Source organism: Pectinophora gossypiella, chromosome 20 (genome assembly GCF_024362695.1).
Source record: "Pectinophora gossypiella chromosome 20, ilPecGoss1.1, whole genome shotgun sequence".
Taxonomy (NCBI): domain Eukaryota; kingdom Metazoa; phylum Arthropoda; class Insecta; order Lepidoptera; family Gelechiidae; genus Pectinophora; species Pectinophora gossypiella.
In genome coordinates this window covers 4,842,489-4,866,782 of record NC_065423.1, presented here as the reverse complement: position 1 = coordinate 4,866,782, position 24,294 = coordinate 4,842,489, and the positions used below count along the sequence as shown (strand labels likewise).

Sequence of the window (24,294 nt, the reverse complement as noted above, 5' to 3'; positions counted from 1 at the left end):
GATATTTGCAAATAGATTCTAGGATATCTTTGCGTTTACGGTAATGATACAATTCTAATATTTCTAATTCTAATATTTTTATTCGCCAATAATAACCCTATAACCAGGGTTGATGAGCTTGGTATTCCACCTCACGAACAACCCGAAGCTGATAAGCTCATTTTACAATTCTATCAATATTGCTGTATCTACTTCAATAGGTGCGTGTAAAGTCACGTCAGCAATATTGCAATTTGACATGATCAGGGTATGCAGAGTTAAAAGTTAATAATAATTATTATACCTTGTACGTTATATTTGAGGAGTTACTACTGACTGTGTTTTGACTATAATTATGAAATTATTTTACTGAGATTGGACTAATTAAACTAGTGTATGTTAGGTAGTTAGTTCAGTTATGATATATAATTGAGACGGCCAATGTCCAGAAGTCCTATGTCCTAACATAGGCTGTTTATTTTATATGAATTTCTAGATGCAGGTACGTACCAAAGTACGCAGCTTCAAGAATTCCGCATTAGTTCCGGAACCCAATTAAATAAGTACCTGTGAACAAAATGAAGTCGATTAGAAATGAGTTTTTCAGATAGTCTCAGTCAGTCTCATTCATAACAGCTTAGAAAATCATTTTCTTAAAACAAAACATTTTGTTTTAAATGGGTGTGGTGTGCAGGAAAAGAAAAGTAGAAAATAGAAGAGAGGATTTAGCGCAGCAGAAATGGCTATTAATAAAAATAATAAAAAAATCATAAGTTCTTGGATTTCAACCTAAATATATATTATACATACATTACACCATGCTTATGTTCCATTGGGGTAGACAGAGAACGGAATTTTGACCTGGCTATTTTTTTCCGTTACAGAATACTTACGAGAGCGCGCGCGCGCACCGCATCATGGGCCAAGAGCAGTCGTACGTGTCCCACGCCAGCGTGACGTCACGGCGTTACAAGGACCACAAGTACGAGGACCCCATCCAGTTCCGGGGCCCCCTCGACTACCAAGACGACAAGGACTATAAGAGGCACAAGGTCCGTCGCAGCGGCGACAGCTTCAAGAGCGACCACACCGAGAGCAGCGGCTACCGCAGCAGTTCCAGCACATACGAATGCCGCTCAGACCGCTCCTCCAAGAGCGAGTACTACTGCACCTCGCTATACAAGAACGATCACTACAAAGACGTCAACAAAGAGATCTATAAGCCTGTCAAAATAACAAAAGAACAACGCTACAAGCTGCAGCTCTACGACGACAACGACGACATCAAGAGCGAGCGGTTGAAGAGCTACCTTAGCGACGCTGAACAGGCGCAAAAGGCGCAGAAGACGCAGACCCCAAAGAAGGCAGGGATTAGGAACTACACGCCTAAGATCCTGTCAGAAGAGGAGCAAAGGAAGAAGATAGAGAATTGGATATAAGAGAGATAAGACTAGTTTAGTAAATAGTGGTAGATGTGTTGTGGGGCGGACGATGGAGGCGGCAGGTGCGCTAGCAAGCTTGGCTCCGTCGCCCATCACGGTGTTGGGGCTCATACCACTCCTGGCTCTGGGCATCACCTACTTCAGATACCAACAGTTCGACCCGGAGTCGTATATCACAGACGTCAATGCGGTGAGTTGTTCCCACACAATCTAACAAGAATCTAATACATAAATTAAATCATTCACGGCGATACGGCTCACCTATCACGTTGGTCTAACAGAAAACTCGGTGATTTGTGGGCACTTAGTTCATCTTGCGATGGATGTACCTCTTATGTTATTTTTTTTTTTTTTTTTTTATTGTTAAATTATTAACAAAACATACTATACCTTACAAAATAAAACAAAATTGACAACTTCAGGCTAATTTTTACTTTATTGAAACGCAAAAAGTGACATTTGAGAGTATTTACCACTGTTATGTCAAAGCAAAACTGCTAGTGATGCCCTTATCTCAGGATTTTTTTTTGTCACCGCGTTTGTTTGTTCTAAATGCATTAGGTACACGATTATATAAATGTTCATCAATTAACATGCGACAGACAATTCGTACTTACCTAACAATTACGTAACTTTCTACGTTAAATTCATAATACATAAATTACATTATGACATAGCTATACAAATTCATGTGCAGCTAAACTTGTCAGTTGCCATTAACAGGGTCCAAGTTCAGCAGTATATTATGAAATCTAACTGAAATGATAAACGATGATGATGAGTCACTCGTTATACGAGTGGCATTGAACATAAAAACTCGCACATAGTTCATATTGAACCAGACATAGTCACAATAAAATATAATGTAGGTTTCTAATACTTAGTTGGACCTAAATCCGTCAAATGAAGAAGAAAAAATAAAATGATAAGCAGCACGGTTAAAGATTGTCAATAAAACATGAGAGTAATATCCACGTTATCAAATTACAGGTGCTGCCGTTGTACGATTTCGTGATAGTGGGCGGGGGCTCGGCGGGCGCGGTGGTGGCCTCACGGCTGTCCGAGATCGGCAACTGGACGGTGCTGCTGCTGGAGGCCGGCATCGACGAAACCGAGATCTCCGACATCCCCGCGCTCGCCGGATACACGCAGCTCTCTGACATGGACTGGAAGTTCCAGACGACTCCCTCCAACAACCGCTCCTACTGCCTCGCCATGAACGGCGACCGCTGCAACTGGCCCCGCGGCAAGGTGCTCGGCGGCTGCAGCGTCCTCAACGCGATGGTCTACGTCCGCGGCAACCGCAACGACTACGATCTGTGGGAAGCACTCGGCAACGACGGCTGGTCCTACGACCAAGTGTTACCCTACTTCCTGAAGTCCGAGGACAACCGTAACCCGTATCTGGTTAACACGCCGTACCATCAAGCTGGAGGGTATTTGACGGTGCAAGAAGCGCCTTGGCGGACGCCTCTGTCTGTTACCTTCCTGAAGGCTGGCATGGAGCTCGGTTACGAGAACAGGGACATCAACGGCGCGAAGCAGACCGGGTTCATGTTGACGCAGGCGACCATGCGGCGCGGCAGCCGCTGCAGCACTGCCAAGGCGTTCCTCCGCCCCGTCAGACAGAGAGAAAATTTACACATCGCACTCGGAGCTCAGGTTACACGAATACTCATCAATCCTGTCAAAAAGCAAGCCTACGGTGTTGAATTTATAAGAAATGGTCAGAAGCAAAAAGTTAGAATCAAGAGAGAAGTGATCATGTCCGCTGGCGCGATAATGACGCCAAAACTTATGATGTTGAGTGGCATAGGACCGGCTGATCATTTGAGGGAGCACGGGATACCGTTAGTAGCGAACCTGAAGGTAGGCCACAACTTGCAGGACCACGTCGGTCTTGGTGGACTGACCTTTGTCGTAAACAAACCTGTAACATTCAAGAAAGACCGCTTCCAAACCTTTGCTGTGGCGATGAACTACATTCTGTACGAGAAGGGACCGATGACAACCCAAGGAGTGGAAGGTCTAGCATTTGTGAACACAAAATACGCGCCGACTTCTGGCAACTGGCCTGACATTCAGTTCCACTTCGCGCCCAGTTCGGTGAATTCTGACGGCGGCGAACAGATTCGCAAAATCCTGAACTTGAGGGACAGAGTGTACAACACCGTGTACAAACCGATAGAAGACGCTGAGACTTGGACGATCCTGCCACTTCTACTGCGCCCGAAGAGTTCCGGCTGGGTGAAGCTCCGCAGCAAGAACCCCTTCACGCCGCCGTCGATCGAGCCCAACTACTTCGCTTACAAGGAAGACATACAGGTCTTAGTTGAGGGAATTAAAATAGCGATGGCGATATCCAACACGACCGCTTTCCAAAGGTACGGGTCGCGGCCCCTCAACATTCCCATGCCGGGATGCCAGCACCACACGTTGTTCAGTGACGAGTACTGGGAGTGCTGTATTAAACACTTCACTTTCACCATTTACCATCCGACAGGAACTTGCAAGATGGGTCCTAAGCACGACCAGGACGCGGTAGTAGACCCGAGGTTGCGCGTGCACGGGGTCGCCAACCTGCGGGTGGTTGACGCGAGTGTTATGCCCACAATTATAAGCGGTAACCCCAATGCTCCCGTCATCATGATCGGTGAGAAAGCCTCCGACATGATCAAGGAGGACTGGCTTGCGTTATGACAGAACGAGTGAGTTAATTGAGACAAGGTCGCAACGTTGGCTCGGTCAACGTAGAAAGTTCGATCTTTTGACATTTAAACATTATACCTGCGAGATGTAACAAGCGCTTATGAAAGTTCAACAAACAACAAACAAAATATACTGTGTTAAAACTGTGTATGAGTGTGTGTGAAATACTCCAAATTCGAACTATTGAAAACAACTATTTATATCCCAAGATACTCTTAGTGTTTGCTAGTGCTAGTACCTAAGTAGAGTTACGGTGTAAATAGACATTTTAAGGACTATATTTTGTGTTCTAAAATATTGAGTCTTAGTTATATTGTAATGTGAATTACCTATTAGTTTGTATTTAATAAAATTATACGTTTTAAAAATAAATTGCAGTTTTATTCGATAAACATCGATAATATAAAACCAAGATGCTTAATGTCATCTAATCTCCGCTTACCTCGACAAAGACTGCTACGAATATAGTTTATAACCAGTAGCATTAACTTATTAGACAAATTGAATTGGGAGTCGCACTAAATAACAAATTATTAAATACGACAGGGTTCTAATATACAAGGCACATCACTTCATATCTGTTTGATTTTTTTCATTCTAGACTTTTAATTCTTAGCGTTAATGTTCCATATAGAAATTATAGTTCGCGTTAAAATACCAACTTTCTCCTGTTACTAACGAGGAATTTGGATCAATCTCCTTTCTCCTTAAAACGCCTATAAATCTTTGCTGCACATTCTAAATGTAAGCTGTGTATAGGTCCTTCAAAAAATATATTTATTATGGTGTTGCTTACTAAAAATTCTGTTTTCTATTAAATTGAAAATTACTTCTGAAACCCATACATCAGTTTAAAATAGTTATACCTACTAATTTTTTTTAAATTAATTTTCGAAAACAAAGTAGTAAATCATTAACAAAACCGTAATTCCTGACTAACTACGCGGGAATTTAATGACAACTTATGTATAAGTAAATTCGTATGTGAATATAAAATACTACTTATCTAGTAGTATCAAAAATAAAACAGTTTTAACTTTAAAGACATTGTGCTTATTTTAGCTATATTTACACCTGTGTCTACCTCGTTGGGGATACAGGCGTGATGCGTTAGCTATATTTTTTTCCTGCCATCTAGTGTCGAATAGTAGTAATATTACTTTGCTATGACATCTATTGGCAAGTAGGAATACAATTTGGTCATGCATAGTAGTATTATTATCTACGTGTAGGTGGCGCTATAAACATGTTTCCCGATATCCAATATAGATGGCGCTGATAATAAATTAATGGAAAAAGTTGCAGCACAACTTAACGAAATGCATAAAAGAAATGGAAATATGGGCAAATATGAAATTCTACCCACACACTTGACCTAGAAACCTAAAGACCTAACCGATACAACTAAAAATCGCTGCAATTGAGTTGCTCAACGATACATTATATAAGATTATAAAATTTTACGTCCAACGGCGAATAAATAAACTTAATATCTTAGGCATGAGCGAGCAATCACAATAATTCGGCAAAGGGAAAGCCGTTTAGTAGTTATTTATGATATTGGTATTGCTAAAGGACCAATTTATTATTTCACAAAGCTTTTATTAAGTCATTCTAAGAAAGTAAAATAAAATAGCCATAACATTGTGAATTTGTGGGCTACAACACTCCAGACATGGTTTTTTGGCTTGACATTTGAAGCTTGATTTCATATTTTACAAAGACATACTAACGAAGTTTAAAACGTGCCTATCTACACTGGAAATAAAACCATTTCCAGTGTAGATAGGCACGTTTTAGACTTCAGCCCCAGCCGTCAGAGAGGCTTCAGCCCCATTCAACAACATCAAAAATTAATACATTGTTTTAGGTTTACCCGGTTATTATCATAATTAAAACACATAATACCAGGTTCTTACCGTATATAATGAGACTCCCGATATTTCAACACTGTTTGCAAGTGCCATGATCACGGGACGACTGATGATCTTGCAACAGTGTTGACATACCGGGAGGCTCACATCCCTGATAAATAACGCGTTAAAAACCCGGTATTATGTGTTATAAAAAAAAATTACTTGTTAGCTATTTATTTTTTAACTTTTAATGTTCTAATGAATGCTAAAGCAACTAGACATACTTAAGTAGACAGCCTATTCTTTTTTCGGTACTGACAAATTATAGCAGGCGTTCTATACCTCACATGCCTTTGCCTCGAAAACACAAGAACGTGTGCGTCAAAATTTCTAGGCACTGTACTAGTGTCTAACATTCACGCTTCTGGCAAAATTATTACGCAACCCGAGCTAGACGAATCACCATAATTTGAGTGACAAGGAAGCAAAGTGCAAACATGCAACGATAATTTGTTCGATGAATTTCCTAACATTGCGTATTGAAGTAACTATGCAAGCTACTGTTTCTCCGCCGGCGATGCTCAAACATCGTAAAATCGTATTGTGTATGCGTTCGATATGAATAGCTGGTTGTTATCTAATTAAGTATTCCCTAATAAAATAATATATAATCTTTATCCATCTCTGTTTTGATTTTTGATGCATCAGTCCCGAAAGAAAATGAGTAAGTAGATATGGCATAGATAATAAATAACTACTTAACTATTTTTTTCGAAAAATTCAAATTAAGTAACAGTTTTTTTTTTGTTTATTTACAAAACATTGTTTTCAAATTTTCTAATATGATCCTACCATGAGACTATCGTCGAATCAACTCGAAGAATGTTAACACTTTCACCGATTATCTCCACCCAGCGCTCCCCATTTGCCCGGCCAATTAGTTAATCCCGTCAAATGTGTCAAATGTGAAAGAAGTCACGTCACGTTAAAAATCGCTCACGTTACTAGCTCGCAGTGGAATCAGTCCTCATCGGCGCATGCGTGTAGTAATTGTACGTGTGAAACTGCAACTGTAATTATACATCTATTATCTGGATCGGATGATTATTACATTGTTTTGAAATTCGAATATTTGTTGTTGTTTGTTGCTGGAAGAAATTACTTCAGAGTAATAAGGCCCATTTGTACTGTTGCTAAAATGTTTTATAAATATTTGTATGTTTTGTTTGTGTGCAATAAAGTATATTTGATTTTGATTTGATTTGTTGTTATGTTTTTCAGGGACGCGTCTTTCGCCGCGTGATAAACTCACGCCTATTTCCCACCGGGGTAAGCAGAGACTATAGAATTCCGTATGCTTCGATCCTGACATACTTCTCTTGCTTCCTCCACATTCATCAATCGCTTCATACACGCACGCCGGTTCAGAGTAGATCGTATTGAACCTTTTCTAAGGACATCTCCAATTTGGTCATCGTAAGTCCTTCTCGGTCTTCCTCTGCCAGCCCTACCATCAACTTTCGCCGCGTGATAAATCTCGTAAAAATATTTGATACAACATTTAGGACGAATGCAGAGGGACAGATTGGAAGCAGCGTATTCTTTTAATGTTACGTGTTTGTTTACGATGAAGGATTCTTCAAACCGATATGATCCTGGATGTGTACCTTCAAAGCTTCAATTAAAATAGTATGAATATTCCCACCACTTTATACTATCTGTGCGTCCAACAGCTAGTTTCCATCGCGATGAATAAGGTATGGAAATTATTTAGTTTCAAGTTTTCTTTTCGTCTTGCAAGAAACAAATCAGAAACAGTCCGAGTTTCTGCTAGAAATAAGTTGTGCTTTTTGTCTCTTTTCTTGTTGTCATATTGTATTTTCTGTGTTATCCTGTGTAAAATATTTTTTTAAATTAATAAACCGACAAATGTTCAAGTTACCAGAGCCGTGACAAATTAAAAAAAAAACACTAATGCTCCTTGAACTTGATCCTGTTGAAAATACTAATATTTTATTCTTCCACTATAGTTATGTATTACATTGATGTCACACCCCGGAGACTTCGTACAAACAACCTCGTTTTTTACACAGACATTACACGCGCATATGTGTGTGTGTCGTTTGACGCCATACGATCAAGTCTAAACTGTGTTCGAAGGGGGTGAGGTAAACCAAGCTCAGACGCTGGGGGCGGAGGTTCTATGCGTATTATTCCTTATTCTATGTTGATGTATAATATGTTACTATAGGTTAATCTCATTGATGTATTAGCCATATTTATTCCACATTCGTTTCATAAGAAGTACTTATTTAATACAATTACATTCCATTACGTATTTACGTTGACAATGACAGAGTGGATTAGCACTTTATTACATGACACAAAAAGTAAAGGAGATTACCAAAAGATAATAACTTGCAAAGTTGATGATGGCAGTAATAATATTATTTATAATGAAAACGTGATGAAATTAGGTTACGCTTTGACGCTAAAGTAATTCTACCGGATATGAACTATGTTGTTTAGATAAACTTGAGGTATATTCATAGTATAGTACCACTCCAGCATCAATACAATACAATACAAATACACTTTATTGCACCAAAATAAAAAGAAATAATTACAAAAAGACTCACTCTTCCTAACATAGGTATCACGCCGCCATATCTAGACTAGATTCAACCAAAACTAAAAATAAATAAATAGAATTCATATTCCCAATTGAGTTAGCCAGAGGCACATCTATGGCAATATGAACTGAGTTCCCACGCTTCATCTAGCTTTAAGATAAAAATAATATACATCTTTTTAATTTAAAAAAATAAAAATAATAAATACAAACTTATTTTAACCAATCACTGACGGTTTGGTGAAATAGGTTATTAACCCCTCCTGTAGCTGAAGTTAGGGCTGTGCCTAGAAATGAGATGGTTGGGATATTTTACAACTTTTGCAAGCCTCGTGTTAACACAAAATTCCTTTTTTTTACATCCAATCAATATAGCAGAACCCAACTTTCTCTTGCGGGTCCAGACGATGCAAGGCACAATAACCCTAATTACCACGTAATAAACTCTTCGTTCCTACACGTTCCACCCTAAATACTCGTACCTTGAAATAGCATACGTTGATATCTCGAGCCATCTACAGTGTTAAGCGTGGTTATTAAATAACTGTGTTATCTGTATAGTAGATGTATCGATATTGTATAACTAGTTGCGCACGCGCGGTGTAATCCCGAGATAACCAGCCGGATTGACCAGATACGGGGTAGTGATGTTACGAGGCGAATATTTTGACAGGAGTGCGAATAGAGCGGGAAATTAACCTAACTTGTAGGCAACTAGTTGGTGACTGGTATTCTCTTCGGATTGAAAGGTTAGATTTACAGACGCTTCTGTAAACAACCACAACTGTCAAATCTTTAGGTTAGGTAGGTAAGCGGTCGTCGTGAAAACGGAATAGCGAGATGATATCACGCAGATCTGACAGTTACAAACGAACGTTCCACACAAGTTCAGGAACGAACACATCGTCCAGACTCTTAAAATATAGCAAATTAAATATTATTGACCAGTTGTGGTTTTTCCGCATTTTTGTTTAAATATTTTGTATTTTATTGTAAAATCCTAAGTACCTTTAGCATTTTAGACCCATACTTGTATTATCACCAAATACTATATTTAGAGTCGAACTAGACTTGAATAGAAACAGAACTCTAGTTAACTAGAGTCGAGAGAAAACTCGATTGTAACATCACTAGTTACGGGAGACATAACCCAAGTTCCAGTAGCACTGTATTATTTAATACGTGTCTAGGCAGAATTTATCGTTCCAACGGCTAACTCGGTGATATAAGTCCTATTTATTAATTTTAAACAGTCTATCTATATAATGCTGAGGCGTAGCTCACGTCAAGACGTTCTATTTTGAAAACTATTTTGAAGCCTTCCTCAAAATAGTCAAGTTTTCCAAAAACATTTTAACGACGTTCTGGGGGTTTATGAGAGCCACATCGAAGCAATTCATTTAAAAAGCAATATTACTATTTGACAAATGCACAATGCAACCAAATGACAAATAGCAATATTGCTTTTTAAATGAATTGCTTCGATGTGGCCTTTTTAACCCCGCTGTCGTCATATATTATAGATTATTTATATCTAAGTTGACGCCTTAGATTTCAATCTAGTCCTCCCCAGGCATGTTTAGGTCACATATAGGGAGCGGGCCTATTGCCATTAATCACGAGTAACCTAAGTAAGTAATAGGTTATTTAAATTTCGATCTAACATTTTATTTTATTTGGGTAACTTAAGGCTTTAGCCTTTTTTACAAAATGTATACTATAAAATACAAATAAATGCCAATTAAAAACTACACACAAGTGAACATAAAACATTTTAAATGGTCACACAGACTCAGATACAGCCAAAAATTAAATTAGGTTCCTTGGTCAGCAAGGTTCTTACATTTTAACGAAACTGAAAAATAGATAAAAGCGAAACATTAAAACTAAACAATTTAACTCCCCGCATTATCTACGATGTAATAAAGTCCTTTCTTTTCTACCAAACTGTCTAGACTATTTGATACTATCGTATTAGTTTATTAGATCATAAGTGGTTTGATTAAAATCCAGGATACGAAATTTTTTTTAAAAATAGTACGTTTTTCTAGATACGTAACATTGTGCATTTTTTTTGTATCTTTTGTTACCACAGATTAATTTTATGTGCAACATTTACTTATAAAAAAAATACACAATTCTTCTAAAACACAAATTTTCATTTACTTTCATGATCTAATTGTTTCGTCTAGATAAATAGTAATTAGCATTCGACGTCGAGTTCGTTGCGTTGTAGCGTCGTTTCACATCGAGGGCACAACGCATGCGTAGACTCACGTCCGCCATCTTTACGTAACTGACGTAACAAGGGTTTCCGTGCGACACTCAATGTTATTAAAAAATATAAGAAAATTACGCGGTAAAATTATTGAGCTTGTTCGGAAATTGAAAATAATTATGATAATTTATAAAATTATGCATTAGTAAATATATGTTCTGGTTTAATGACATTTATCTCTGGTACTCATTTTGTATCTCATATTAAAGTTGGTAAGTAAGTAATTGTTTATTTCATTTATACATTTATTATTACAAATTTGGTTGCATTTTATTTGTATATATATATATATATATATTTTAATACAGTGTATGTTAGTACAATGTATAAATACAATGTAATAAAATATTACTTACACACATAAACTTCTTTTCTATCTCTTTACCGTTAAAACTCTACATTTTTATAAGCACCAAATAAATTGGCAGATTTAGTAGTTAGAATAAAATTCACTTTTGCAAGTTGTAAACGTCGTTTTGTTCCTTCCTTTCACAATCATTTTAAGTTTTTTATTCAAAGTAAACATGTAATATAATATTACAACAGTGTTAGCACACAATGAATTTCGGAAAGTGTCACGTTACAACTAAACCATTAAAGAAAGATGTTTGCATAAACCGGTTGTATGTATTCATGGACCATTCAGTTACTCTACTTTCGCTTTTGACGGAATAAACATTGCAAAATTTAACAGGTCTTCTTCTATTCAGTAGGTTGTGAGGTACACGACCAACCTCATCAACCCTGATGTCAGGGTTACTATTGTGCCGCCAAAGACATGACTTATGTAACGACTACATACTTACCTAAGTAAATAGTATCTACCCAATCCATCCTACCCTACCCCATCGAATTTTTAACGTCCTCTCCGAAACACATTATCGTCTTTATTTTTTGTTGAATTCTGTTACAGCCAATATAAATATACCAGGGCTTAGACCAAGAGGACGACCAAAAACAAGATGGGCGGATGTGGTCAAAAAGGATCTGTGCTCGTGCAATGTCTCCGAGAACGACACGATTGATAGAGCGAAGTGAAAGATAAAGACAAAGAAGGCAGACCCCACCATCATCATCAGATGGGAATAATAAATGCCAAGGAGAGAGAGAGATATTTTGTTGAATTCAGGGAAAGTTTCACAAAGCGATTTTTTGTTACACATGTCCCTACTGTTGATTGGTACCTAGAACATCCGCATCGTGAGCCCAACGCTCAACCACTGGGTCACATAGGCCATTAAAAACCCCCCGTTTGTGTTAAAGTCGCAATTTATAATAAAAAAAAACATTAGACAAGTATAGAAAGAAAAAATAAGGAATAAAATTGGATATACCTAAATCAATTCCAAAGATTCCAATGACATGTGTTTTTTGTAACACTTAGTTATTTATGAGCTTTATTATATCTATTTAGAATCAGTGGTTTTATACAGAAAAAAGTAGATTCTCTGTAGTTATTTCAAAATATCTTAAATTAATAAGAAACAACATTTATTAGATGCTAAATACAATCCGAATGAAGATAAAACTTTATATTAACACATAATTCCTAATAACGACCGCCTACCAGATCGTATCATAGAGGGCGTATAAAATAATTAACATAGACCAATATAACAGACTAAAGCGTGTAAATATACACCTTAGTAACCAGTGACAGAACATATAATCTGTGGTTCCAGTGCAAGTGGTGGCGAGATGACGTAAGCTCTATTACTGCACTTTCGATTCCTGGATGAAACTGAGAGTTTGCGAGCTTCTTCACAGCGCGATACGAAACGTCAAAAACGTGTCTATGGAATTTGTATAAAATAATGTCTTCAAAAAAATGCTCAAATATTTCATCATCCACCGATGACCCATTTTATCAACCCTGGTGTCAGGGTTATTACTGAGCCAAAGACCCCGGATATCGCTCATGTAACAACTGCGTACTATGTACGACATACTGCTGAAACTTTCTAGTAGTCTAGTATTTATTATTTTGCGTATTAATCCATTACATAAAACTGCGTACTTACGTCAGTAAATAGTAACCGGGACCAACATCTTAACGTGCCTTCAGAAGCACGGTCCACCTTACTTTAGGACAATCGGATGATTAGCTTTTGTAGGCGACGCATCATGCATCCTTATTTCATTTATAATGATGTTGCTTTAAGGTTTATTTTAAATAAAGACAAGCGCTGTCTGAGGTCCGCGAAGTAGGTACCTAATGCGAGGCTCGTTATTTTTTTATATACCGAGCGCCTGCCCCTACGGCAGTCGTCGGTTGTAAGCCACACAGTTACTGTCGCATATATCGAGCGGTCTACCGAGCGGCACTCCGAACGCGCTTCTTTCCAAAATTATTCCGTCGTTTTATTTCTATCGCCTATAGCTTTTAATGTTCTATCTAAACTAGGGATCACGAGAGTGATTTTTGTGACCTCCGGATCGTGAGTGCAACGCTCAACCACTGGTGAGCATCAGAATGACTGCCCAAAATGACAGATCAGCTTTAAAATATTACTAACATCCAATACCTTTTAGCTACTATTTAATACCTTTGTATAGATATTTTCTACCTAATGAATAAATAAGAAAATTAATTAAAAAAATGGCCAGTCATTCTGATGTCTGAATGACCACCCACATTTAGAATCTCCACAAAAAGGCTCCGAAATGTAATTTCGCCTATCCACAAATTTAGTACCTATTCAGTACCTACCTAAACAAATATTTTTTTTAGATTTTTAAAACTAGAAATAAAAAAATATGAGCAAAAAATGTTTTAACGAAAATGTTAATTGTTTATTGTTTAAAACTCAATTATGCACATAATACAAATTATAAAAAAGGAACATATTAATCTTTTATTGCATTTGTTCCTTTTTTATAATTTGTACTATGTGCATAATTGAGTAGTAAACAATAAACAATTAACATTTTCGTTAAAACATTTTTTGCTCATATTTTTTTATTTCTAGTTTTAAAAATCTAAAAAAAATATTTGTTTAGGTAGGTACTGAATAGGTACTAAATTTGTGTGTAGGCGAAATTACATTTCGGGGCCTTTTTTGTGGAGATTCTAAATGTGGGTGGTCATTCAGACATCAGAATGACTGGCCATTTTTTAAATTAATTTTCTTATTTATTCATTAGGTAGAAAATATCTATACAAAGGTATTAAATAGTAGCTAAAAGGTATTGGATGTTAGTAATATTTTAAAGCTGATTTGTCATTTTGGGCAGTCATTCTGTTGACCAGGGAAATCGTATCATAACGCAAATCAATGCTATATCGGATCGCAGTGTGAGGAAGGCTTTTATGAGTTTCCTTGCATTCGGTAACTGCTAACCCACTGACTGCTGACTAGTCGGGTCTAGTAATATGCTTGTAATGTTGTACGATAACTAGCTTCTACTACGTCTAATAATCTTATAGGTTTTCAAACAGGTTTAAGGTAAATAGACATACAGAAGTACCTGTACTTACTGATTTAAAAAAAAACATAGCTAAAACAAAAATAAAAATAATCAATCAATAATACTTTATTGCACAACGACATATACAAAGGACATAAACATACGAATAAAAATAAGCACAATAGGCGGCCTTATTGATAAACAGCAATTTCTGCCAAGCAACCTTAGGGTGAAATAAGTTTTTGCATTGGAGCACGGGATGGTGCAAAAAAAGAAAAACTTTAACTAATACTTTACTTACTTTATTTTTTTTATTAAATACTTTATTGTACCCCACAGAAGAAAAAGTTTTCGCGATAAAACCTGGAATCACGTCTGATCTCTATCTAAAATTGTTATAAAACGTTTATCGGTTGAAAGACCATATTGCTCTAAGTTATTTTACCTCGATTAATTGCTAATCGAGAAGTGCAATTAGATGCGCTATTTTCCTCCTTACATACTTGAACATAATAAGGATGTCCGACGGAATGAAACACTTAAATTACTGAATCGATTTCATTCCCATTTTAGTGTTTCGATGTAATTTTATCGATACATGAAAGAAACCGGTGAGTGATACAATCAGTTGCAATTTTATAGGATTTCTTGCGTAATTGTTATAAATAACATCAAGGAAGGCAATATTGAAAAGTTTGGCAAGTTTATGAAATGACGTTGCTTGTTTACAAATTAACCTACTGAAGATCTTGACTAATAAATTAATACGTAATGATTACAACTGCTATTTGTGTGTTCAAATTGTTGTTCGTTTCGGGCCGAAAAGAAAGCATACCTACTTATGTTATCAATAAAAAAACAAAAGCGAAAGTGAATACCGTGGTGTCTGCCTACCCCAACGGGAAATAGGCGTTAAAATCGTATGTATGTATCTAATCTTATCTAGCCTACAAGATCCCACTGCTGGGCAAAGGCCTCCCCTTCCTCATTCCATTTTTCGCGATCCTGTGCGTATTCCGGCCAGTCCCTCCAGCATGCGTCCAAGTCGTCACGCCATCTCTTTCGAGGTCTGCCACGACGCCTGTACCCCGTCATGAGGCACCCAATGCGTAACGATCTGTGCCCACCGCTCAGGGTGCATGCGACAAACATGTCCGGCCCAATCCCATTTCAGTTTGGCGGCTTTTCGTCCTACATCAGCGATTCCCGTTTTTGAACGCAGTGTTGTGTTTCGGACTCGATCAATTCGTTTGACACCTATAACACACTACGCTCAATCGCACTTTGGCAGACCTTGAGCCTGGACTTTTGACGTTCTGTCAATGACCAGGTCTGGGCATGTATGTATGTATGTGCTATATATATAGCGATCTCTTCCAGCCAACCTCCATGTTGTAATGAGGTGTGGTTATCAAGGTTCATTATAATTATCACTATAGGTAATAACATTGTATAACACGTTATTATTGTGGTATTTATAGATGTCTTATGAAACGATAACCAATAGTAGATGCATTTTTTTATCTTTTTTACGGATAATAAGCAAGCATTTGACTACAATCTCATCTGATTGTAAGTAGCGATGAAATAGAATTCTTATACCTAATTATAATGTTTTTGTAAACTGGACCTGTCAAATCTTCAGGTTAAGTAAGCGGACCCTGTGAAAAACAAGTAGCGTTAGAAAGATGATAATTACGTTTTTGCCTCCTATTAAAGGAATTGCGAGCAAACGTGTTAGAATTAATTATTTATATGTCATCACTAATATAAGAGCCACGCTCTTGTCGGTGTAACATTCTCCATTCTTGTCTATCAAAGACCAATTCCTTCACCTCCTTATAAGACACGACGTTTGCCTTCTCTTTAATCTGTTCCATGTAAGCTCTTCTTGGTCTTCCCCTTCCTCTCTTTCTTTGTAGCTTTACTTAAATGTAACGACCCCTATTTTCTTTTTTCATACCCATATGACGCACTACGCAGACTAGATAGGTAGCATTAAAAGCAGCCAAATCGATATTTCACAATCGAGGATTTGGCACAAATCGATGTCATAATAGAATCGAAGTGTGACTTGTCACTAGTGATGTCACATATGACGAATCTAGAGTCACGTAGTGTGGTAATAATGACGACAGTTTATTGCAAGCCTTTTATAAACGTGATTTACATACGAGTCACTACTGAGCTGCTTCTCAAGTAACAGAAGGAGGATGATTTATTTCTTTATAAACAGCCTATATACGTCCCATTGCTGGGCACAGGCCTCCCTTCAATCAACCAGAGGGGATATGGAGCATACTCCACCACGCTGCTCCACTGCAGGTTGGTGAAGGTGTTTTTACGGCTAATAGCCGAGACCAACAGCTTAACGTGCCCCCCGAAGCACGGAATCATCTTACTTTTTCAGACAGTCAGGTAATTCAAGCCTGAAAAGTCCTTACCAAACAAAGGACAGTCTCACAAAAGTGATTTCGACATTATTTATCATTTTGTTGTTTACGTGTCAATCAAAACAAAACATCAATAAAGTGCTTTCTTACTTAGTTCAGAAAATCACACTTTGCGATCCCTAGTTTGGTTAGGACATTACAGGCTGATCACCTGATTGTCCGAAAAGCAAGATGATCCGTGCTTCGGAAGGCACGTTAAGCCGTTGACCCCGGTTACTACTTACTTACTGATGTAAGTACGTCGTCGTTACATGAGTTATGTCAGGGGCCTATGGCGGCTCAATAATAACCCTGACACCAGGTTTGATGGGGTTGGTAATCCACCTCACAACCCACACGATAGAAGAAGATGCAATGCTGTATAATTAATAATACTTAAGACAATACGATTAAGTATAACAGTATATTTCAAGGAGAGTACACAAAAATATTTCCAAAGCTATAATATCTATAAGAGCGACTTTATAACTATTAAACATTTCAAAAATCACGAAATCGCAATTTATTCTTTCTGGAATATAGGAAATGAGTTAGTTTCATAGATCACGATCACAGTATACAAGTCAAAGGTCAACGAAAGTATAATTTTGGACCCTGGAAAATCATCAAAGCTATATTGAGAATCTTTCACAAGAATTGGCATTCAAACTTCCACTGTTCTAGAAACAAATTGAAATCTTATATAACTGTTACAAATCATTTAGTATATAATTACTGGTAAACACAAAATGAAAAGGGCCGATAGACATAACATACATAACAAATTCCGTAGGAGCGAGCAAGGCGTCAAGTAATCGGAATACAAAATTTTGCTACTTTTGGTATTAGCATACATATGTCTTAAACATATCTAGGGGGGGCAACAAATACAATATGCAAGAATATGAATAATGGCCAAGAAGTTTCTTTAATTTTTAAATGTTGAGTTGATTAAGCGACGCACACTACAAGTTACACTGAAAGTAGGAAAATTTTACAAGGATAATATTTGACGAATGATTACGACGAATATAGCGATATGTAACTAACCAACAAATTATCGCCTACTATTAGTTCATCACAATAAACAAACTCGTTTACCACTTCATATGTGGAATTGTCTTTAATACGCATCACATTTGGACCTGGCCTACCTTAACATTGAGTTACGTAAAAAAACCTCTTTTCTGTTCGTGCCGAAAGTATCTCAAATCTCACGCGGCCAAAGTCACGCCATATTAAAAGCACAGAAAGTGTGTTATAGAAAACTTTTACTTAAACCGAGACCCTTTTCAGAAACCGATTTCATCAGGTAAAACTCTTCCTTAACCCAGATTCCCCTACTGGCCTTTTAAACGCACGCCAATACTTATCAAATCTACCCTCGATTATTTGTAGAATTCATGTTTTCTACCCTAGTTATCTCTGCGTTATTCTTCTTAGTGTTAATTAAACTTCATGACAGTAACTTGTTTATGCTATTTGTGTGCCTATTTTCAATTAATTTTGCGGTTTTAAGTGACAGTTAATAAAATATTTCGAAATATGGCTTCTAAAAGGTAAGTTTTTATTAGTTTTTCGAGATATTATTGTTTATTACTTATAGCTTTATTGAGACGTAAGTACATATTAGTCAATAAATGGAAAATAAAGTATCTTACAAGAGTTTTTTATATCAATTTTGATCTTGAAAGTTTATGGTCGTTTAAACGCCCAGTAGGAGAATCAACGTCTGTTATGTTTTCCAGGCCGCGATATATGAAACCGTTGAGATTGATTGAAATTATCGAAGATCTGGAGTGTATTGACGATAACGATCAATTGCCAAGTGGCGTAGCTATTTTACCACCTGAAATGCGAACGCTGATGTAACTGATGAGGATTCTGGAGGCGAAGAAGTTGTAACTTGGCATAATCTTCTAGGTAAGCTAGTAAGCGAAATAGTTATACATTTGTTCATAATACATTTATTACCATTACACAGTTATTTATTAGTTGTTATATATTGATTCAAATTGTTAGGTTTTTCAGGTTCTCAGCTGAAAGCTCAAGCGGACCTGATATATTCAGACGACGAATCTTTTGACATTGAACATGAATTGCCTTTGTCTACGATAGCCAAAAGAAGATGTACAGGCATTGTATCTATTGATGAAGCTGCGGATCCCCCGGAACAGATTATATCAAATGTCACTGCACCTACCGAATGTGATACACCTCTTATAGCCGTGACAGTGCCACGTAATCAAAAAAATCAGTGAAGGAACCGTCACAATGCACATAGATTCCCAGAGAGGCAATAAATCGAGATTGAGCTGACCAAAATATAGGACCAGCATCAGGGGGGAAAAATGGTATTTTCCATTGCTGTGTCATTGCCTCGACATGGCTGTTCACAATGCTTGGCAGTTGTACAAGGCTGATAGTGGCGAATATTATCATCTGACTTATCGCGGGGCGGTAGCAAGAAGCTTACTGGAGAACTCTGGATGGAGACGTATCAAAAAACGGAAAAGCGTGGTCCACGTCTAACGTCAAGAAACTATCGTGAAACGTCCCGTTATGACAGAATGGAGCATCTGGTGGAATATAAAGAAAATCAGCTGAGGTGTGCTGTATGCAAGAAAAAAACTAATTATTTTTGTAAAAAATGTACTGTTTCTCTGCACCCCCAAAGCATGTTTTCTTACATATCACACTGCCGAATAGTAGAAATATTATCATATTACAGTTAAAATGTTTATGTTGCAAATAAAAGTGCGCAAGAAAACTTAAATTGTATTTTAATACAGCTATATTTCCTTGTGTATGTTAGTAGTGGATATTCCTACTGGGCGTTTAAACGGCCATGATTTTCCCGCTTTCCCAGAAGAGATAGATTTTATTCACTATTTTTCCGAAGACTTTGGCACCACAATAAAACACATATTGAAAAATTACGAAATCCGGAGACCATAAATAGTTTCAGGAGTAACTGGGTTAAGACTCTCACTCTCAAGGTTGACCTACATAAGATGCTCAAGAAAACTCCAGTGACCCTTTTGAGGTCGGAACTGTGCCACGAGAACCCATATCGGACTGAGAGTGGCTCGTAACACAGTGTTGCAAGAGCTACGCGCTCGGGCCAGCCGCCGGCGCACGCGCCGCCCGCAGTTCGCCTCGTGGAGTCGCGTCGCGCAGCTGTCGTTACCAACACAACACGACAACGACACCCTAGTTAGTATCTCGCTTAGTCAGTCTGTTTCGTCTCCCTATCTTTGTAATCTGTGGTTTTTGATCAATAAAGTTTTCCCTGAAAGAGAAGATCGTTTGATAAAAGATGACTTAGGACTGTGCTATCGATCTAATCTCGTTTGAAAAGTGATCGGTTTTTAAGTTTTTGTTTTGTTTTCAGTGGTGTTGAATGTAATAGTTATTCGTGAAATTTTGTAGAGGCTCTTTATTTTACGAATTATTTGTTTGAGTTACGCAACTTCATTATTATTTAATCCTTCGCTTTTTAATTATGTCAAAATTGTGCAGCCGTCCAGTGCCGAAACTGGGTTTCCTATTGCGGATGTTTGCCGTTGTTTAAACATAAACAGAAGTTTATCGAGTGTAAAAACTCCCATCAACATCAACGTAACGATTCCGTCATTGTAAAGGAAGTGCGATGAGAACACTTGCTTTGTCTTATTCTTGTTATCGATGTTCTTATCGATCCCATTTGGATGCTGCGTTGACATAATTCAGTGAATTTTCAACAAGTTTAAAAACGATCCTTTTGATGTTAAAATTTTGTTAGTAGCAAACACAGTTTTTGACCCTGCCCTATGTATTGGAGGAAGCTTTAGAAATGTTTATACTTAGAGAACGTAAATTACAGTAAAACTGCTAAAATCATATAAAAGTTTTTCCGATTAATAATCTTCTCCTTTATCTCTCAACTTCTTGTAATCTATTGGGTTTATTTCTCCTGTTTATTTCCCAGTGTTTGATGACATAATTAGTAACATAATAGTTGCGTATAATACCTCCACTTCCATCTGGAACATAACTCAATGTGACGCTATCGTTCCTTCCTTCACTTGTTTCCATCCGTCACCTTCGCACCTTCCCGTCTTCACAAGCCTTCGATCATATCGTGACAGTATCAGAAATCAATCAGCAATTAGATTGGCTATTGTTCCGTGAGTTGCTCGATAACTATCAGGTTCTGCAGGTGGTGTAAGGTCCTTACCTAACCTCACGTAACCAGTCAGTCGTAGCCAGTCATATAAGCCTTGCCTTAGATCATGTTAGCCACCCTTGATTTCTGTTGCGGTAGGTCAGATCTATAGCATCTGACATGCTATTTTTATCGTGTATACAAGTTTAATAAGCTGATCGGTTGAGGTTAGGTGTGTTGGTAAATACAAGGTGTTAAGCAGGTTTATGTGGGTTGATTTGAGTTATGAAATTGTTTTGCATGGTTGGTTGTGTTGTGTTACTGAGGTCACTATAATGTGTCAATATTTTGGTTATTTGATCTCGATAGTCTCCAAGCATATGGTTATCGCAATCTTGTTTCGCAACTGTATTTTAACAAAGTTCTACTTAATAGTTAAGGTTGTGAAAAACTTTAACAACACTCATACATTATCAATCATCTCACAATTATACAAACAATAGTGTCTTGTTAATGTTTTATCTCCTATTTGTTATCAGTTATGTGGTTCAAATCGATCATTTAATTGTTTTGCTGTTATTGTTTCTTTCTTGTCACTCCTCATTGTATTTGGTTAGTTGTTGTACGTATCACCTCTATAACTCGAGAGTTTGTAGGACAAATATCTCTTTCGCCCGACTGCAAAATCAGGATTATATTTTTTTGTATAGATAATCCTTTTTTAAACACACTTAGCGTAGAGTACATACACAATCCTGGAAATAAAGCATTTAGTTTCTATTAGTCGTAGATCCGTTGCATCCGAATAGGTATATTATATGAAGAAACGCTTCACATTCCGAGTTTCTTTTCCCTGCAGTAACATACTAATTACCATGTTAAAATTCCTCAGTACATTCAACCGTCACCTTCCCGACCTACGATCACCTGTCATTTGTTTAACATTATGAGGAGGTAATCGCTTCCTTAGCCCGCGTTAATGGAGGGCAATCAGACTAATTAGTCAGAGTTAGATAACAGCGCGAAATGCAGTGGTCTAAGTAAACGGGGGTAAAGACCCGCAGTTTCGTTTAATGTCTCAGCATAAACAGTCCTCTCTGTGCCACTTCCTTTGTTTTTCGTATTTTTCGAGTCTCACTTGTTTGTTCTTGTTTTGAACTTTTTAGTGCTTATTTCCGGGTGCGTAGCTCGATCGTCCTTTATTTTCACTTTCAATATTAGTATATTTTTATTTCTTTGCTTTTTATGGCTTATTAATTTTGTACTTTCTAGGTAACCATCTGATATTAACTCGTATTGTAGCGTGTTTTGATGTTCATAATTCATGATCTAACATAGTTTTTAGTTCTATGTCTAGTGAAGTATCTGTTCTCGCAATTCAGACAAAAAGCAACAAAACTATCTACATTTGCACATCATCTGCGTTCCCAGAAACCGTTTAACATTGTGTAACATAACAATGACACTTTCATCTCTATCCTGTCCTACGTTTACATTTTAAAGTAATCACTATAATTTTCCTTTTCTGCAGAGCAAGCAAGGTCACAGTGCATCGATAGTGAGACCTGTGAGAATATATATAACAATGCAAATGTCATAACCTGGCGTGTAATGACAAGACTTTCTTCGACAATTGAAGTGATTGTCTAATGGTATCTAGTTGTTAGTGAGTGACAAGTATTTGTGTGGAGCAGTGACAGTGAGGAAGGAGTTGTATTTCCAGACTGCACGAGGAAAGCTTTAGCAATGAAAGTAAGTGGTTTGTTTATATTAATTTATTATTCGAAGGAAGGCGAGAGTATTTAAAAATTGCCGTAATATTTTTCCCAATTGCGACTTCATTTCGAATATGTAATAACTATAGTTGAGTTTACTAGTAGTGCTTGCGTATGTACTTATGATCATACATAAAATCTATAACAATGACCGAAAAAAGTTTCAAATTTTTCCGACCGATCGTCACCCCTTTTAAGTCTTTAACCCGATTTGAAAAAGAAGATTGTATGCTGTAAAGCTACGCTGAGCACGTTGTTAAGTATGTAGTCGTCACATCAGCCATGTCAGGGGCCTTTGGCGGCTCAGTAATAACCCTGATGTCAGGTCGATAAGGTTGGTCATTCATCTCACAACCCCCACGAGAAAAGAGGATCCCGAGTAAGACGAAGACGATTCAGATTGGAGCAAATCGAACATCGATTTGATTCTGTCGAACCGCGGAAGCAGCCAAGATGGCGATCCCCGATTCGTGACGTCACATCAACTACGGCAAGCCGATTGAACGAATGATTTTAGTACTTTTGACGTTTATTTGACAGTTCATCTAGACCGGCTAAGAAATCAAAATTCGGCGTTTGGAGCCCAGATTTATACTTAGTTTACACAATACAATAACACTTTCAGAAGCACGCAGATAATTTCATTATTAATTGGGTCGTGTACTAGGTTCAAGATAAATTATGAAAATCTGATTACTAAATAAAAACAGATCTAAATATAACGAAAAACATTTTCTTTTTTTCTATTTAACTTATTTGTAAATTTGCATCAAGAAAAACGTAATAATAAGTCTGACATTTCATCACGTTTTTTTACGACGTCAGTGTGCTTAACATACAAATTCCATAACGATATCGTGTTTTGACGTTTAATAAAAAGTAACTGATTTGACTGGTTGGAGACTAGCCTATTCTAATTACATCGGCCACCCGGCGTCCATGGCACGTTGGCCCACCAATTACCTGAATTACAAGGCAATAACTATGTAATAACTGCATTTGTGAGCCAAGGCCGCCTAAACATTGTTGCTCAAAATGCATGCTGTGCCGAAATGACCCGCAATCCAAGCCCGCAATACTACTGTCAAATAATATTAATACTTGTGAAGCAACCACAGCTCATACGACCGCTTTATCTTGTTTCACTGCCAGGTTGTATTGTAACGTATACCTACGTCATACCTGTGATGTAGCAATTGCTTATCAATAGGTTGTTTACGAGACTCGTGTTACGTACGTTTTTTATATGTGGAAGCATGTGCCAATTACTTTTGTATTGCTCCCCGAAGATAATTAAATAAATAAAATCGCCACCTCCCTTTCTCCGTTATCCCGTTCCTCACGGACTCCGCTTACTGAACCTGAAGATTTGACAGGTCCCGTTTTTTACAGAAGTCTAACTCTGACTGCCTGTCTGACCTTCCAATCCGCGAAGGGAAAATCAGCCCGATACAGATTAGGCCTTAGGATTACATACCGCTGAAATGTGGGTTTACTCACCATGGTTTCCCTCACCGCTGAGCATGTGATAATCATTTATAATCTAAACACGAATTCGAAAACAAATTCTAAAATCATTGGGTTAGCCCGTGCTGGGATTGGAACCTGCGGCCTCATAATGAGAGTCAAGCGTTCT

The 24,294-nt window shown here is 37.5% G+C and overlaps 3 protein-coding genes and 1 pseudogene across 5 annotated transcripts in view; 3 read left to right on the top strand and 1 right to left on the bottom strand.

Annotated features, from left to right (window-relative positions):
• The window catches only part of LOC126376126 (uncharacterized), a 31,774-nt gene extending 30,356 nt beyond the window's left edge, over positions 1-1,418 (top strand). For both annotated transcript variants that reach the window (XM_050023302.1, XM_050023301.1), the window contains exon 2: positions 864-1,418. In XM_050023302.1, the coding sequence (XP_049879259.1) occupies positions 897-1,418 (522 nt within the window). In that variant the 5' untranslated portion in view covers positions 864-896. The remainder of the gene's footprint in view (positions 1-863) is intronic.
• LOC126376112 (flotillin-2) overlaps positions 1-24,294 on the bottom strand; it is a 313,335-nt gene that overhangs the window by 191,774 nt on the left and 97,267 nt on the right. The gene's annotated exons all lie outside the window — the stretch shown is intronic.
• Positions 1,471-4,502, top strand: LOC126376106 (glucose dehydrogenase [FAD, quinone]-like). The gene is made up of 2 exons (XM_050023269.1): positions 1,471-1,611; positions 2,412-4,502. Exons 1-2 carry the CDS (start codon positions 1,471-1,473, stop codon positions 4,119-4,121), a joined length of 1,851 nt encoding a protein of 616 aa, XP_049879226.1. The 3' UTR covers positions 4,122-4,502.
• LOC126376128 (uncharacterized) overlaps positions 19,895-24,294 on the top strand; it is a 54,111-nt pseudogene continuing 49,711 nt past the window's right edge.